This window comes from Mytilus californianus, unplaced genomic scaffold (genome assembly GCF_021869535.1).
Source record: "Mytilus californianus isolate M0D057914Y unplaced genomic scaffold, xbMytCali1.0.p SCAF_10, whole genome shotgun sequence".
NCBI lineage: Eukaryota > Metazoa > Mollusca > Bivalvia > Mytilida > Mytilidae > Mytilus > Mytilus californianus.
The window spans coordinates 64,867,843-64,885,006 of NW_026262582.1; the positions used below are offsets into that span (position 1 = coordinate 64,867,843).

General features: G+C 32.9%; 1 protein-coding gene across 1 annotated transcript in view; it reads right to left on the minus strand.

Annotated features, from left to right (window-relative positions):
- Positions 1-10,781, minus strand: part of LOC127718401 (ADAM 17-like protease) — a 34,928-nt gene extending 24,147 nt beyond the window's left edge. Inside the window, exons 1-8 of the mRNA XM_052224406.1 lie at positions 10,647-10,781; positions 6,848-6,977; positions 5,281-5,411; positions 4,356-4,444; positions 3,343-3,440; positions 2,534-2,634; positions 1,550-1,683; positions 738-833 (exon numbers count right to left, since the gene is read on the minus strand). Coding sequence (XP_052080366.1) covers positions 738-833; positions 1,550-1,683; positions 2,534-2,634; positions 3,343-3,440; positions 4,356-4,444; positions 5,281-5,411; positions 6,848-6,977; positions 10,647-10,701 — 834 coding nt within the window. The 5' untranslated portion in view covers positions 10,702-10,781. The remainder of the gene's footprint in view (positions 1-737; positions 834-1,549; positions 1,684-2,533; positions 2,635-3,342; positions 3,441-4,355; positions 4,445-5,280; positions 5,412-6,847; positions 6,978-10,646) is intronic.
- Positions 10,782-17,164: the final 6,383 nt, after the last annotated feature.

Below are 17,164 nucleotides of genomic sequence, written 5' to 3' on the forward strand. Positions count from 1 at the left end.
GAGGAATACATGTACATAAAAGAACGTCATTTTTACTATCAGAAATCATGTGGTCTATAGTTGGTGACTCCCACTTATAAAATACTTAAACACAACTAAATTAATGTTGAAATGACATCCTAAATTGTACCATACTTTGATAGTGTTATAGAATAGATCAAATGAACCAGTCTTTTTTATTCCAAAACACCAAAGTATTTCATTATTATGTCTGAGGTCTAGCAGTTTTGGTCAGAATAATAGAATAAACTACAAAATAATTTTGAACAAATAAGGGTTCCATTTGTTTGTATAGTATATGCCCCTTATACGAGTTCACTATAATATGTGATTTTTTTTTAACTTTTTCTAGTCTTTCTATTTCACTTACCAACTTCTAACCATCATTTGGGACACTGATATTAATCTAAACTGATATCTGTGGTGAAATTAACTCCAATTAACGTTTGAGGGATGATTTCTTATTCTGGGAATTTTAATCACATGTAACAATTATCATAATGTTGGATAGTAAATATCAAATGTAGTGAAAAAGGCTTATACGATCTTTGTAAAAGTGACGAATTTGCTATAATTGATGTGAATCTTATTATTTACTGTCATAAAGGATGCTTTCAATCAAAAGTTGGAATATCTGAATACATCTTTTGGTAATTTACGTGAAAGCTGTATATATAGCACAATCACTAAACTATGAGGAAGGATGGTAGTACATGTATTGGTAGGTGTATCCTTACCTCAGCAATTTCAAATCCCAGACCAATAAGATCTGAACTATCATCTGGCCATTTTGTTCTTCTAAATATTTCATTTACTTTGTTCAAAGTGCCTATCTGCAAAATAAAACCAACAAGTGATGCAAATAGGTTTTCGAATATTCGATCATTCATTATAATAAGGAATAAATAGTACAATTATTTCATTCTAATTCTCACTTGTAAGAAAAGGTGAAGGGAACAACAAAATTATTTGGGTTATTTTTCTCATGATTTCCAAATTGATATTGAATTTGTCTGTGTTTTTTTAACATTAAACATCTATTTGGCAGTAAGATCTAAGGGGGGAGGGGGGAAGAGGGGTTATAAAATTTAAGGATGTGAATCAGTTGTAGTGACCCCTGATTCATTCATTACTTTACTTTGCAATTCTACATTGTGCAGAACTTGGGTAAAATTTAAGGTCTCTCATTTTCCCATAAAGTCTTCTTTAGTTATGACACAAAAATGATTCTAAAAAAACTGAGAAATAAATCAATAAATCTGAATATATAAAATCTTTAGATAATAGTTCAATTTCAATATTAAAACCTCTAAACTGTATGCTTATATAATGTAAGGGCTGATAAACAGATAGTCGCATGGGAGGCACTTTTTAAGACCCTGACCATCCATATAATAAAAGTTTTCATTTTACTTATAACTCTTACAAACTTCTTAGGAAAATGCAACCAACCATATTTAATTAATTTGAGTGCCTCTTATCCCCTTACTCGATAAATCTTTTTAACAGCCCTAAGTATCTGTACTCCACAATGCCATCTTTTACTTACAATATAATTTGCTGTCGTATGAGCTCTTCCGTCACCAACATTTTTATGGAATTCAAAGTCCGCAACTAAAAACAGTTTGCAAACTCTCTTAATACCAAATGATTTAATGTTTTCTCTTTTAACTCTACTTTGACCTACAAAAAGAAAATTATCACCCTGGTAACAACAAATTTAAAATGTTATATCTGTGATAGTGTGAATTCATTATTATTTGTGGAGTACCAATCCACGTGGATTGCTTGGGGATAGGTGAACCAGGAATTTATGTGTTCAGCAAAGTATCAATTCCCTATAGGCTTGTGTCCAAAATTTTGCAAACCACTACATCAAGTATCCACAAAAATAAAATCCTTCCTCATTCCACGAAAATTGGTTCCTGATGATAATAAATGAATCCACAGTAACACAAAAAACTTCATATTTAATCCTCATCGAGTCCACGACAGTTCTAATTCCAATGTAACATTTATTTTTGTTAAACAGATTTAGAAGGAATTCATTGCTCGAAGACAATTATTGATACCATCTATAGTGGTTTGAATAAACTTGCTTCGCTTTCAGTGTTTAAAAAAATATTTATTTCTGACAATATTTTTGCAGCTTCAATACAATGGAGATAAATGTATTGTATTTTCACACTATCAAGCATCAATCATGATTATTAGGAGCCAAATAAGTGTTCACTTGCTCCATTTAATTTCTATTCATAGAGAGGCGGTAGGAGGGGGGGGGGTCATCCAGAATTCCAGAAAAAATAAAGCATTCTTTCCCGGATCCCGGAAACTTAATCTTTAATTCCTGAGTCCCGATATGTGTAAATCTCAAATTCCTGCAAAAATAAAAGGCCAATCCTGAATTTCTGAAAAAAATAAAGGCCCAATCCCGACATCCACGAAAAATGTCTTTCCGCCCCTCATCAATCACACAGTATTCTTGCTTATGTTATCTTTATGCCACCTTATAAGGTTATGTATTAAAACTCACTTGTTTGTGTCTGAGTATTAAGTGCTGCCATCTGCAGGAAATATTCACTAGCTCTGTTATGACTTTTATCATATTTATCATCTTGTGCACAAAACTTTACCCTATGAAAATATAAAATTCTCGTATAAATCTTGCAGTCAGCAAAATTCTATCCTAAAAATATCTTTTCTGAGTTGAATGCCAAATTAGGCATTTAAACAAACACTTTGATAAGTAAAGATTACCCATATCAAAATATCATGTGTTCTTTTTGCAAACTACTAAAAATGTAAGCATCAGCAAAACTAATTTTTTACACAGAATTTTATACAGGAGAAGAGCATGATTTAAGATTTCACAAAAATCAATTGACCATGTTATGTTACTACAATCTAAACTTTTATAAAGGAAAATCACTACTAAAATTATGAATGCGAGTTTTTATTATTGCCAATCTGATACCGTCGCATTTTTCACATTTATAAAAACATTGCCATAACTTCTGAATTTACAGTATTTGAATATGCTTTATGAAACCAAATGTATGTCAATTTATTTGAATGTATGTGTGTCTGTTTTTTAATTCTTCTAAACAACTGCATTCAACCTTTCATGTAACTTTTTCATAATGTGAATTACTTTGAACATGTTGAAGGGGGATGAAATGAGAGGTGCTCATTTCCCAAATTCCACTTTTTTATATCATTTTTTACTTCTTTTTCCCAGACCTCACTTTTTCACTATATCACACATCCCTATTTTGTTAACCCCCCCCCCCCCCCCCCACATCACAAAAGCATGACATCCCCCTCACTTTGACCTTGACTTACTTTTCTCCTCCAGGATGAAGTTCCTCCAATTTCACATCAGATTTTCTGTATGCTATTAAACTGTGATTTGTTGATTCTCCTAGCACTCTCCATGATGGCTGTAAATTATGCAATTTTTTTAATCAAGAAAAATGTGGGAAAATCAAGAAATGATCAATTACAGTTCATTCAATCTTTTCTATTTGTGATTTATTAAAATTCATAACTACATGTTGTAAGATTTTGTATTTTGTTGGTAATTTTTAAACCTGAGGAAAATGACACACTGTTTAAATCTTCCAAAATTGTAGCAAAAGGAATCTGGTTTGCACAGGTTTACTGAATATCAATAAGAGATTCCATAATTGGTAATAAGATCAATTGTATATTTCCAAATTTTTATTTTTATTTAAACTAAAATTATTCATGTTTTGTGTGAGTACGTGCCCTTTTGACTGGTCTAATTTGATAATTTGACTAGATGTGATATTGTATTAATTCTTTTCATTTTTTTTATGTGTAATGCCTTGCTGTTTTGACTTGGTAAATCTAGTCTTTAAAAATTGCCTTGAACATGCATGAAATATTTGCCACTATACAAATAAGCAACCAAAAAATCTTTTCTTTAAGTGTTTCTCTGACTTGATTAGCCAATAAGTATAGATTATCAGGAATTTAAAAATTGACATCTTAAAAAATCAGCCATGAGCCACAATGTGAACTTTCTGGCGAATGACCATAGTGGACAAGCAAAAAAGATTCACATCATGTCAAGCAGCTGATTTTTAGGACCTTTATACGCAGGAAAGCCAATATTCATTTTATCTTGCTATTTATGGTCTTTTGCACTCCCTAAGACTGTTACAAATATCTCCTCATACACCATGTACACTGTGACATCCCTGATAATTCTTCTCAGGCATTATGACGTTGCTGATGAATTCTGCTCACATCTAATTGCAGTGATATGAGAATTAAGGAACTACTGAGCAGGGTGATAAAGGCAAAGGGAAGCACATTAAATTCTACTATACCTCAATGACATAGATGTCGTCTGCTGTAGTGATAGAGGTTGAGAGTAGATTGTCTTCCCAATGAGCCTCCACATGGGCACCATCTTCACCTATCAAAAGAATGAATTAAATCAATTTAAAACAAAAACATTGAAAATGTCTGATCTCTTTATGAGATATACAATAAATATAAAACAATTTTTTTACAAGTCTACATTTTTTTCCTGTGAAAACATGAATTATTTTATCAGTGGTAATTGGCTTTAGTTTTCTTGTTTTGAATTGTTTTACATTGTCATTTCGGGGCCTTTTATAGCTGACTATGCGGTATGGGTTTTGCTCATTGTTGAAGGCCGTACAGTGACCTATAGTTGTTATTTCTGTATCATTTGGTCACTTGTGGATAGTTGTCTCATTAGCAATCAAGGAAGGGTTGAGCACTCAGAAACATGTTTAAAATCACCACATTTTTTATGTTCCTTTCCTAAATATTCCTGTCCTAAGTCAGGAGCCTGTAATTTAGTGGTTGTGTTTGGTTGATGTCTGACATATTAGTTTTTCGTTTATTGTTTTAGCATAAATCAGGCCACTAGTTTTTCCTTTGAATTGATTCATATTTTGTCATTCCTGGGCCTTTTATAGCTTACTATACAATATCCTTTCACTCATTGTTGAAGATTTTACAGTGGCTTAAAGTTGTTTATTAGTGTTGCCTAGAGGTTTTAAGAGTACATGGCACCCTGTCATAATTTCTTGACGTCCTGTAAAAAATTTGGTGCCATGCCCCTTCATCATCTTATTTCATAAACCATAAGATATGCATGTCTTTTGGTCCCTGGTGGGGGGTTGTCTTATTGGTAATCATTCCACATCTTCTTTAAGAGCTGGTCAACTTACAGTAGTAAGCTCATATGAAAAAAAGGATTACAAAAATCTCTAATCTTACCTGCTATTGTTCCAGTAAAAAAGTCTTGTAAATTTAACTGGTTTTCAACTTTGCTCCCACTTGGAGTTATCACTGTCACTTTAGTTTTTCTTGTCACTACAGATGATTGCTTTAACATTAAATGAAAATTTCTGAAAAAATAAAGAATAAAAACAATTGATATACATGTAAGCAGAAGCAGGTGTCTTTCACACAGTAACCATACACGAAAAAAAAACCCAACTGACTGCAAGATTTCAACATATGAGAGTTCACAGGTATTGGATTAGTGAAGTTGGTGTATTTCAATATAGTTAAATATAACTGAGTCATCTTGTCAATCAGAATAAAAAGTAAAATAACAAAAATACCGAACTCCAAGGAAAATTCAAAATGGAAAGTCCCTTATCAAATGGCAAAATTAAAAGCTGAAACACATCAAAGAAATGGACTTGGTACAGGCATTGATCTTTCTTCAAATTCTAACAAAGCACCAACAGATTCAGTCTATTGAGTCAATTAAAAATAAATGGGGAATGTGTCCATGGGACACATATGATGCCCCCACTTGCATATAACATTATGAAGGGATATTACTCAAGAACTGTAAAAGTGACGCTACCTAAATTTGTACTTGATCTGAGCTTTGTGGTAATAAGCATTGTGTATAAGTTTCATGACATTTGGTTGAGGCAAACTAAAGTTAGAGAACAGAAACAAAAAATTCAGCAATTTTTCCATTTGTAAAGGGGCATTACTCTAGAACGGTAAAAGTGACACCACAAAAATTCAAACTTGATCTGTGTTTTGTTGTAATAAGTATTGTGTATAAGTTTCATGACATTTGGTTGAGGCAAACTAAAGTTAGAGAAGGGAAACCAATTTTGGGACGTACGAACGGACGTACGAACGTACAGACGGACAAGGGTAAAACTTAATGCCCTCTCCGCTACAGCGGGGCATTAATATTATAAAAGATGTTAAACTACTTCAATTCAAATTATATTACTCATAAACGCAGGTCAATGAATTCAATAATTGAAATTATATTTTTTATCATTTATGTTCTTAAAAAATAAGAGGACAAAACAAAAAATCTTTGAACACTGTCTAATTAAATAATGTATAAGCTGAGTGTATACATGTAGCTTTTGTAGTTAATCATGTGAATGTCAATCAATTAAATTTTGTTGTGTAAATGTGCTGTAAGATGTCCTAAGGCAATCAAAATATATATATGCTTGTTTCTTGCCTCCAAGCTAAAATAAAAAAGGGAAGGTAGTTAGGTAATTTTTTTTTTAAACTGAGATATGTAGCAGGTTAATATCAGAACAGAGGATACTCAAAACTAATGCCAAATGAGCATTACTGATAATTTTAGAAGCTAGCTTGATACATCATTCTCATTTTGTTATTCATGTTATTGTCTGCTTGACTTCTTGTTTATATTTGGAGGAGACAATATTAACCTGAAAATCTGTCAGATTCAGACAACTTTTCCACTAATGCATGAACAAAATTAGGGTTAGGGGGTCTGAGACAGGAAACAAGAACATATTTTTTTTTGTCCAAATTAAAACAAACTTACCTTCCAAATGATGAAAACCAGAATTCATGTAAACGTGAAGCTGGATTTGGATCTGGACTTCTTCTGACTCTTGATCGAATGTCTGATGACTTCAAAGTCTCAAAATATTTTAGCTTAAGCGATACATTTCCTGACAAAAAATAAAGTTCCAAATAAATAAAGCAAAGCAACATTTGCTCTGACTTTCAATTCATGAATTTCATATCAATAAAACTTCACCATAACACTATATCACGTATATATATATATAGATTCAGTGGTCTCGTTAGCCCAAATTAGAAGGGCACCGCGCCCTGGGTGCCCTCAGCCGCGCCCTGGGTGCCTTCATCCGGGCCCTTCTGCCCTGACGCCTTTTTCCCAAAAACCCTTGTGCCGTTTTGATAAAATTGCCTTTTGTTTCATCGATTTCTTATCACAAAGTTAAATTACATATATGACACCAGGTGATTGCCCCCAGGTTAATCATGTCATTACAATCAATTACAGTGGATGACTTCAAAGGTGTTAATAATTAGGTAATTTAATTAAGACAATGTACCTTTTTGTCATAAATTTGATGAATGTGTCAGCGAGTGTTTTTAGCTTGGGTCGGCATTTTCGATCTCCAAGAAGAGTGTATAAATGAAGACTTCCATGACTTTAGAATAGAATTTAAGTCATCAAAATACAACTATGCCTTCACAGAAACGCCGTCCATCTCAACTTGTGAGCGACAAGCAAACAGTAAACGTGTCAGAAATTAATTTTGGAGTTACTTCCCCTGTTTTAGCTTCTTACAAATTTGTGCTCCTAAAATATTATCTAGTACTAAAAATAGGAATAAATTACCAATTGAATACAAAATTATATAAGAATGTTACCTTAAGGATATTAACTGTCTTTGAACATACCAAAAAAAATATATTGCAATTTATTTTTGATAATCATACTTTTAGCAATTCATGTTCAATACATTGTCAATTACGAAATTTATAAGTTGAATTGTTATGATGATGTTAAGCTGCAATCCTACATAAATGGGTAGTGTGAAGTTAAACTATCATGACATCAACAACTTGATGAAGCTTTACTAAATAATTCCTTAACACAAACAATGAAAAAAAGTTTTGAGGGCCAAACTCTAGCTGGAAATTCTGAAATAAGACAACTCTGTCACATGTATGCTAGACTATGAGATGTTTAGTTTTTGTTGGTTTTTTTTTTTTGTAAAAGGGGGGGGGGGGGGGAAATAGTAAGTTAATTTGCCTCTATAGGTTTATAGTGATGTGATGTATGAATGTGTATTGACATGTTTTATGAACATGTCGTATGAATTACATTTTCTAATGGAAATTTTATAGAATAAATAATCAAAACAACAACTTATGCATCTTTATTAACAACATATACAGTAAAAAAAAGAATGTGAACTCGTGATACACACAGAAACGTAGACAAAGGAAATGAGCAGTGCCTTTTCCTTTCATAAAAAAGTGCCCTGCCCTCCACTGGCACCCTGCCCCTTTTGATTTCTAGCTGGAGCACTGAGATTGGTTTGTCAGGCGGTGTGGGGTTCTCATGGGTACGTTTTGCCCACCTTTTGAAAGGTACATGTACATCATCATGATCATCATGCATTACTGCATCCAAATCATTGATGAAAGTTTTGTAATGAAATTGCTTGCTTTATCTATTAACCAATCCTATTTTAGCAAATTAACATAATGTGCTTGTTTTCAAACTATATTGTAATTGATCATAATAAAAAAGTACTCAAGTTTTTTTCTGGTCTGTTTCCAGAAATTTGTATGTGTCCTAATCATGGTTGGTTGGTAATAACCTCCACTATTTAGTGCCCTACTTTGAACTAGACAGGTACACTGAGTTAGAATTTTAACCTGCAAGCCCATAAGGTAACAGTTGACTGAAAGCAATCTCCCCATCCCAGACATGTTATATTGACCCCAACCAACCAGTCTTTGCTCTTTATACTGCAAAATGCTGCATTCTTGGTCAAGAAACTGAAAATACTAATTTTAAGGTTTTTAGTTTGACCAAGCTTTGGTTCAAAGGGTCTCACTAATTAGAGACAAGAAGCATCAAGAAGCGACAAGAAGCGTCAAGAAGCGACAAGAAGAATAAATTTAGCGACAAGAACCGACAAGAGGACTATTTAGCGACAAGAAAACTTTAAAAAAATATCATTAGAATAAATATATTAAAAAAAATATGCATTGACAGCAATAAAGAGATTTTCATTTTTTTTATTATATTGATAGATGAAGAAATTAATGAGTCAAGATAACATTTGGAGGTTTGCCTGTGATCTGAACAATTTCTTTCAAAGAATTAATATTGATGACAGCTTGCATATATCATCAGCAATATTTTGTTTGTTTAATAGGATAGGTACCTATGTATTCTGCTATTGCTTTCTTCATGGTTTCAAGAGAATGGCCAGGCATTTTTTTCGAACCAGCTGATTATTTTCTTGTAAGAATTACTTCTTTTCATAGAAGCATAATGACGCTTAAGGATGAACAAATTAGAATCATGGTTGGAGTAAATGACGTGTGTCCCTTATTGTATTGCTACAATAACATTCAATTAACACCTATAACTTTATACACGCGTCAGACTATACAACTACACGCGCCAGAATGATACAATAATTGTAAATAGTGAGCAACTGTTGAACACACAACATTGTCTTTAATTACCTTTAATCTTGAATCAACTTTAAACTATGCATAATCATCATACATATCGTTTGATAAGTCAATACCCAAATAAAATATTCACGTTTTAGTAACATTATCTTTTCTGGACAAAGAGAGTGTTAAAAAATTTATAAAATAAATATATTATTGTTCTAAAACACAAGAACATGTAAAAATTAATATCATACTATGACAGGGAAATTTCTATATTTATCAATATCTATCAATATATTTAAAAAAATGAAAATCACTTTACTTTCCGTATATTAAAATAAAAATGTCAATGCATATTTTTTTAATATATTTATTTTAATAGTATTTTTATTAAGTTTTCTTGTCGCTAAATAGTCTTCTTATCGCTTCTTGTCGCTAAATTTATTCTTCTTGTCGCTTCTTACGCTTCTTGTCGCTTCTTGTCGCTAAAATTCTTCTTGTCGCTAATTAGTGAGACCGGGTTCAAACCAATACCTTGCCACGTTTCAGACAAGCAAGCTACATATGTATGATAAGACCAACAGAAGCGGTCACAAGACTTCCAACATGTGTGATGGAAATCATGTTTTCCATCCCCTTCTATTATTTTGGAATGTGATAGATAGAGTTGACTATTGTTTGAGACAAGGTATTTTTGAAGTATTTACAGATTTTGGAAATAAAATATGTAGGTTTTGGTGCTTACATATGTACCTGAATCAAGTGTATGAAATAATGTTTGTGTAAAATGCAGATTCCAGGTGTGGACCCTCCTGAAATTTTCCATACTGTTTTTAGACTATAATAATGGATTCATTTGGTGGTCAAATCGAAAATTTACTCCTAACCCAGTATCCAAAAAGGGATTAGTCATTAAGATGAACTATAGGAGCAAGAACTTTGAACCCGTATCTCTTATAACTGTATAACCTGATTGGTTTAACGTTTTCTTTTCGTTCTTTAAGACTGAGAGGTTCGACTTTTAGAGCAGCGTTTAAAAGAACTCACAACTTACAACCTGTTTACCTGTAATGAGTATACCTTGAGGAATGCTAAAAAAAGGGGTATTTTCGGTTTCATAAGATGAGGCAAGAATGTGATGATGAAAGTGATCAGACTTAAATTACCTGCAGATAGAGTTGTACAGATAAAAGCTATCCATAAAAATATCAATATTCTCATGTTTCACAGCCTGTCATAATTGTTGTCTTCGATCAAACTCTTGTTTATTTGCGGAAATTGAACGGAAATTCGCGCTTAGATAAAGGGAGGTAATCATTATAAAACAAACCAAAACAACCCCGGATGAATCAGAATTTCCGTTTTCGCTAAAAGTTTTACATTTTTTAGCTCACCTGGATCAAAGTGAGCTTTTCTAATCACTTGGCGTCTGTCGTTGTTAACTTTTACAAAAATCTTCTCCTCTCAAACTACTGGACCAAATTTAACCATACTTGGCCACAATCTTCATTAGAGTATCTAGTTTAAAAAAAAAGTGTCAGATAACCCCGCCTGCTAACCAACATGGCCGACATGGCTAGAAATAGAAGATAGGGGTAAAAATGTTCAGAATAATGAGCTCTACCTATTGTTTATTTACATCAAACCTGTCAGACGACTTCTTAAAGGAGTTATTGCCCTTAAATGACGAATTTTACCATTTTTTCATATTTGCCTATTATCTTGAAACTTATTATAGATGAAGAGAAACTTTAAGTAACAAAAATTATCAACAAGACAAGATCTACAAATAAGTCAGCATGGTACGTTGAAATTGTCGGACGACTCCTTATTGAGATGTTGTCCTTTAAGGACGATTTTTATAGTTTTCTTGTTGTTTTTGGCTTATAGTTGAAAAACTGTAAAAGATAGATAGAAAGACATAAGACATAAGACATAAAGCTTTATTTAGAGTCGGTATGTGCAAATACAAGTATAAAACATAAGCTCTGAAGAGCTTTTAAAACCTAAATAAGCAAAAATGATCAGCAAGACAAGATCTACAACCAAGTTTAATAGTTGAAATTGTCTGACGATGCCTTATTGGAGTTATTGCTCTTTAATGACAATTTTTATCCTTTTTTTACATTTTTGCCTAATATCTGAAAAACTATAATAGATAGATAGAAATTTAAATATGCAAAAATGACCAGCAAGACAAGATCTACAAACAAGTTTAATGGCTGAAATCGTCAGCTCACTCCTTATTTGAGTTATTATCACCCATTTTGAGTGTTCTACCTTATATCTTGAAAACTATTGCAGATAGATAGCCACTTTAAAAAGCAAACAAATATCAGCATGACAAGGTCTTCAAATAAGTCAAGACAGCCGAAATCGTCAGTCAACTCTTAATTGGAGTTCTTACTCTTAAAGGATGATTTTTACCAATATTTTACGCTTTTGGCTATAATCTTTAAAACTATAAAGGATAGACACTTTAAATAAAAAACAATGATCAGCAAGATAAGATATACAAGTAAGTAAAATTTTGCCAAAATCGTTAGTAGACTCTAATAGGAGTGATTGCCCTTAAATGACAATTTTTTTTAACCCGTTTTTGTAATTTAGGAAACAAACTAAAGAAGATAGAGAGAAACTGTAAACAGAAAACATGATCAGCAATACAAGATCAACAAAAAAGAGATTTTTGTCATGAATTCTAATCTAGTCCACAATGTTGGAGAGTGTCCATTGTTGAAGATGCACATAGACCTAGGTGAGCGACACAGGCTCTTAAGAGCCTCTAGTTTTTAAAGCAACTATATTTTCGTCGAATGTTCTTTTCAGTACTTTTTATTGGTTTCAATCCAATCCTCTTTAAAACCTCTCCTGGCATCATAGGCCATTGGTTGTCGTTATCGTCATTGTCCGACTACTGCACCAATTTCAACCAAACTTGGCCCGTTTGATCCTTAGAGTATCTTGCATAACGTTTGTGTGTTTTGTTCTTTATAAAGATAAGGAGATGTGATACGTTTGTCAATTAGACAAACGAACGGAAGATACATGTATAAGCAATTATAGGTCATCGACCTTCAACAATGAAAAATCCCATACCATCACATGATAGTCCCGCGCTGTAAAAGGCTGGGGCCGACATGAAAAATGTAAAACAATTCAAACGGGAAAACTTACGACCTAATTTATTACAATACAATTTTAATTACGAAAAACAAATATGATAGTCATGAACCGAATGGCAAACTGAATTACAGGCTCATTGACTTGGGATGGACACATAAGGAATGCGGCGGGGTTAAACATATGTGTGAGTGCTTAAACCTTCCCCTAACATAGGACAGTGGTATAACCAGCACGACATAAGAACAAACTTTTAAAAAAATAGTTGAAAATATCTAAACTCAATAGATTGCTACGAAGTACAAAAAAAAGTAACATAAAAACATAAGACACAAAACATAGATTGAAGAGTTCTCACGGCTACTGAAAGATAGTTCGAAGCCAATTACAACTAATGAATACATCATGTTATCACAGACTAACGTATCAATTATTACACATCCAACGGATTTAGTGTAAATAAGTCATAAGCAGTCTGAGAGACGCACGACCTTGTGCAATATCAAAATTTAAGTAAACAATATCAGCGACAGGATCATGAGTACTATAAATGTACATATATATCAATATATATATATATTGTTATTTTTTAATTTTTCAGAGACAAAACCAATGCTAGTACCGATAAAATCAATATTCAACAATTTTACCCAGTACGGTGTTAAATTGATAACCTTTAAGATTAAGTTTTTACAAAGAATCAATGATCTTACATGAGTCGTATCTAAATTTACGGGCTCTATAAACAATATCACCATAAAAATTAGGACGTAATATCCCGTTTTAAAAAGAATTCTATAGGTAGAGTCAAATAAGATTTATTATTCTTAAATGGCGATTTTATTGAGCTATTTTCCTGCTATGGCGTATTATCTAGTATTATTATTGGTACTAGTAGTTCCAACAAGAGACTTATATTAAAATTTGTTATCTAGTAGGTCTAACCTGAGATTACTATAACTATTGGTATTAGTATTAAATCTGAGACAACTATTGCTATGGGTACTAGTAGGTCCAGCCTGTGAATAGTATTTGTATTGGGAATTTAGTAGGTCCGAGCAGCGACTACTATTACTATTGGTACTAGTGGGTAAAATCTGGTACTACTATCACAATTGGTACTAGTAGATCCAAGCTGAACTATTAGTACTATTGGTTCTAGTGGATCCAAGCTGAGACTACTATTACTATTGGTACTAGTAGATCCAAGCTGAGACTACCATTACTATCGGTAATTTAGAAGGTCCAACCCGAGACTAATTTTTCTATTGGTACTAGTAGATCCAAGCTGAGACTACCATTACTATCAATAATTTAGTAGGTCCAAGCTGAGACTACTATTAATATTGGTACTAGTAAATCCAAGTTAAGACTACTATTACTATCGGTAATTTAGTACGTCCAAATCGAGACTAATTTTACTATTGGTAATAGTAGATCCAGACTGAGACTATCATTACTATCGGTAATTTAGTAGGTCCAAGCTGAGACTACTTTTACTATTGCCGTATTGGTACTAGTAGATCCAATCTGAAACTACTGTTACTATTGGTTCAAGTAGATCCAATCTGAAACTACTATTACTATTACTATCTGTAAATAAGTCGGTCCAAGTTGAGATTACTTTTTCTATTGGTACGTTAGTAGGTCCATGCTGCGACTTCTATTACTATTGATACTACTGGGTAAAAGCTAATACTACTATCACTATTTGTTCTAGTTTGTCCAATCTGATACAACTATTACTATTGGTTCTAGTAGATCCAAGCTGAGACTACTATTATTATCGGTAATTTAGTAGGTCCAAGCTGAGACTGATATTACTATTGGTACTAGTAGATCCAAGCTGAGACTACCATTACTATCGGTAATTTAGTAGGTCCAAGCTGAGACTACTTTTACTATTGGTACTAGTATATCCAAGCTGAGACTACTATTACTATTTGTTCTAGTAGATCCAAGATGAGACTACTATTAATATTGGTATTAGAAGGTCCAAGTTGCGACTACTTTTTTCTATTGGTAATTAAGTAGTTCCAAGCTGCGACTACTATTACTATGTATACTATTGGGTAAAAACTGATACTGCTATCACTATTGGTTCTAGTTTGTCCAACCTGATACAACTATCACTTTTGGTTCAGTAGATCCAAGCTGAGACTACTATTACTATCGGTAATTTAGTAGGTCCAAGCTGAAACTACTATTACTATTGGTACTAGAAGATCCAACCTGAGATTACTATTAATATTGGTACTAGTAGGTACAAGCTGGGACTACTATTACTTTTGGTACTAGAAGGTACAAGCTGGTACTACTACCACTATTGGTATTACTTGTAGACCCAAGCTAAGACTACTATGACTATTAATCCAAGTCTTGTAGATCCAAGGTGAGACTATTATTACTATTGGTACTAGTAGGTCCAAGCTGAGACTACCATTACTTTCTGTAATTTAGTAGGTCCAAGCTAAGACTACTTTTACTATTGGTAATTTAGTAGGTCCAAGCTTAGAATACTTTCTATTGGTAATAGCAGGTCCATGCTGACGATCAACGGGAAGATAATTCCAACGGAACCCAAAATTCTTACTAAAGTGAAGCGTTGCGTTGTCTTTCAGATACAAATAAATTTCTTTTGATGTCCGTCGATGTAAAATGTTAAAAGAATGTGAAAAGGGGACAACATTTCAACATAAAGTGTCCCCAGCAGCAATATTAAGGGCCGGATAACATTTCTATTTTTGAAATATGTGTAAATTGAAGACAGTTTTAGTTATACTGATACATATATTAATTCCCTCAGCACACTATACAACGAATATGGAAACTACTGAGTGATCTATCATTCTATGTAATCTTATACTACATTTCAGTTTCGCTAAGCCGTTCCATCCCCCATCCGAAATTTACTTTGTGGATGAAACAAACAAGGGAAAAGGGACAATAACTCCTTTGTAATAATTTAGTAATAGTATCAACAACACAATACCACACTATTAAATTTGTTTCTTCAAAACCGTTGGAAACCCGCTACATCTAAAACATAATTAAAATATACGACAGATGAATTTCAATACTGGTATTTTCATTTAAAAAGTATATCAATTTAAATATCTTCATTCTTCCTTGGGGTTATTCTAATGTTTATCTTGTTTTCCTAATTTCAATATGCCTTGTCAATTTTATCCTCTAATCTATTGTGAAAATATAATTGGTAGCTTAAAGGCGGGAAACATCACGTTTCATGGCTGTAGGGAGATTTTGACAAGCCAGCTATTGCACGTTATTAGAAGGTAATTGGTCCATTATATTAGTAGTAAGTTGATACTTGAACTGTGCAGGATTCTTTTATTTATGGTCCGTCAATCTATTTGTTTAAATCAAAATTTCAAATATTTTCTTAAACGAGACAAAGAACACGTGATAATTTCAAGTTGTCCTTGTCTTTTATTGCATGCCACACATTTTACGGATAACTATTTTCAGTGAAAGTGCATCTGCATTCTTTGTTCACACAAACGATGAAAAAAGATCAGCATTTGACTTTATAAGCTACACTTGAACGTAGTGTATTTTGTAAAGCGTACGTCAGCTCTATGCACGTTAAGTTAATTTACTGTACAGTTTTCTCTCTAATCTTAATCTTGAGTTATTTTATGAGGGTGTGAATGGGGGTTTACAGAATAGAGAGTAATGGGCAAAAAATTTAAAGAATAGAGAAAAATGCCCCCCCCCCCCCCCTTAAAAAAAAAGAGAACATTTAGATGGTAAAATATAAAGAATAGAGAATACTTGGTAAAAAGTATAAAGAAAAGAGGAAAATGGCATAAACAAATAAAGAATACAGATATGATGGACCCCATTTAGACCCTCCTTTATACATCTAGAGGGTATATTTAAAACAGAGTGAATGCACTATTTCTGCAAACAGTCTATGAAGGTCCATCAAGATATCACTGGCTGAGAATTGACCAGTTCGTCCGACAAGAAATTAAAAAAAACATACCTAAAAAAAAAACCTTTTGTGTTATTTTAGATAATTGAAAAATACCATTGAGGGGGCATTTATAAAAAATAATCGAAAACTCACATCGAAAGTTTAAAAATGGATAAAATATTCAGAACAAAATTTTCAGAAACTCAGTAATGTTTAATAGTCCTTTCTATTATAATAGAATAGGGAATGGAAACGGGGAATGCGTCAATGAGACAACAACCCAATGCAGCGAGAAAATCCCGCACCCGGAGGCGGACCTCAGCTTGACCCTAATCAATAGTGTGCAGCAAAATGGATGCCACACTAAACTCCGAAACATACAAATTAACCAAAAACTAGAAAAAAACACTTAAGGCTAACAGAGGCTAGAAGTTTCTGACTTGGGACAGGCGCAAAAAATGCTGTGGTGTTAAACATGTTTTATGAGATGTCAACACCCCCCCCCCCCTTATACCTCTAGCTAATGTGGAATAAACAAACACACAACAAAATGCAGAGTAAAACTCAGTTGTTTTATAAAAGTAAGGAAATGTGGTATGACGTTTTTCTTTAAAATACAAC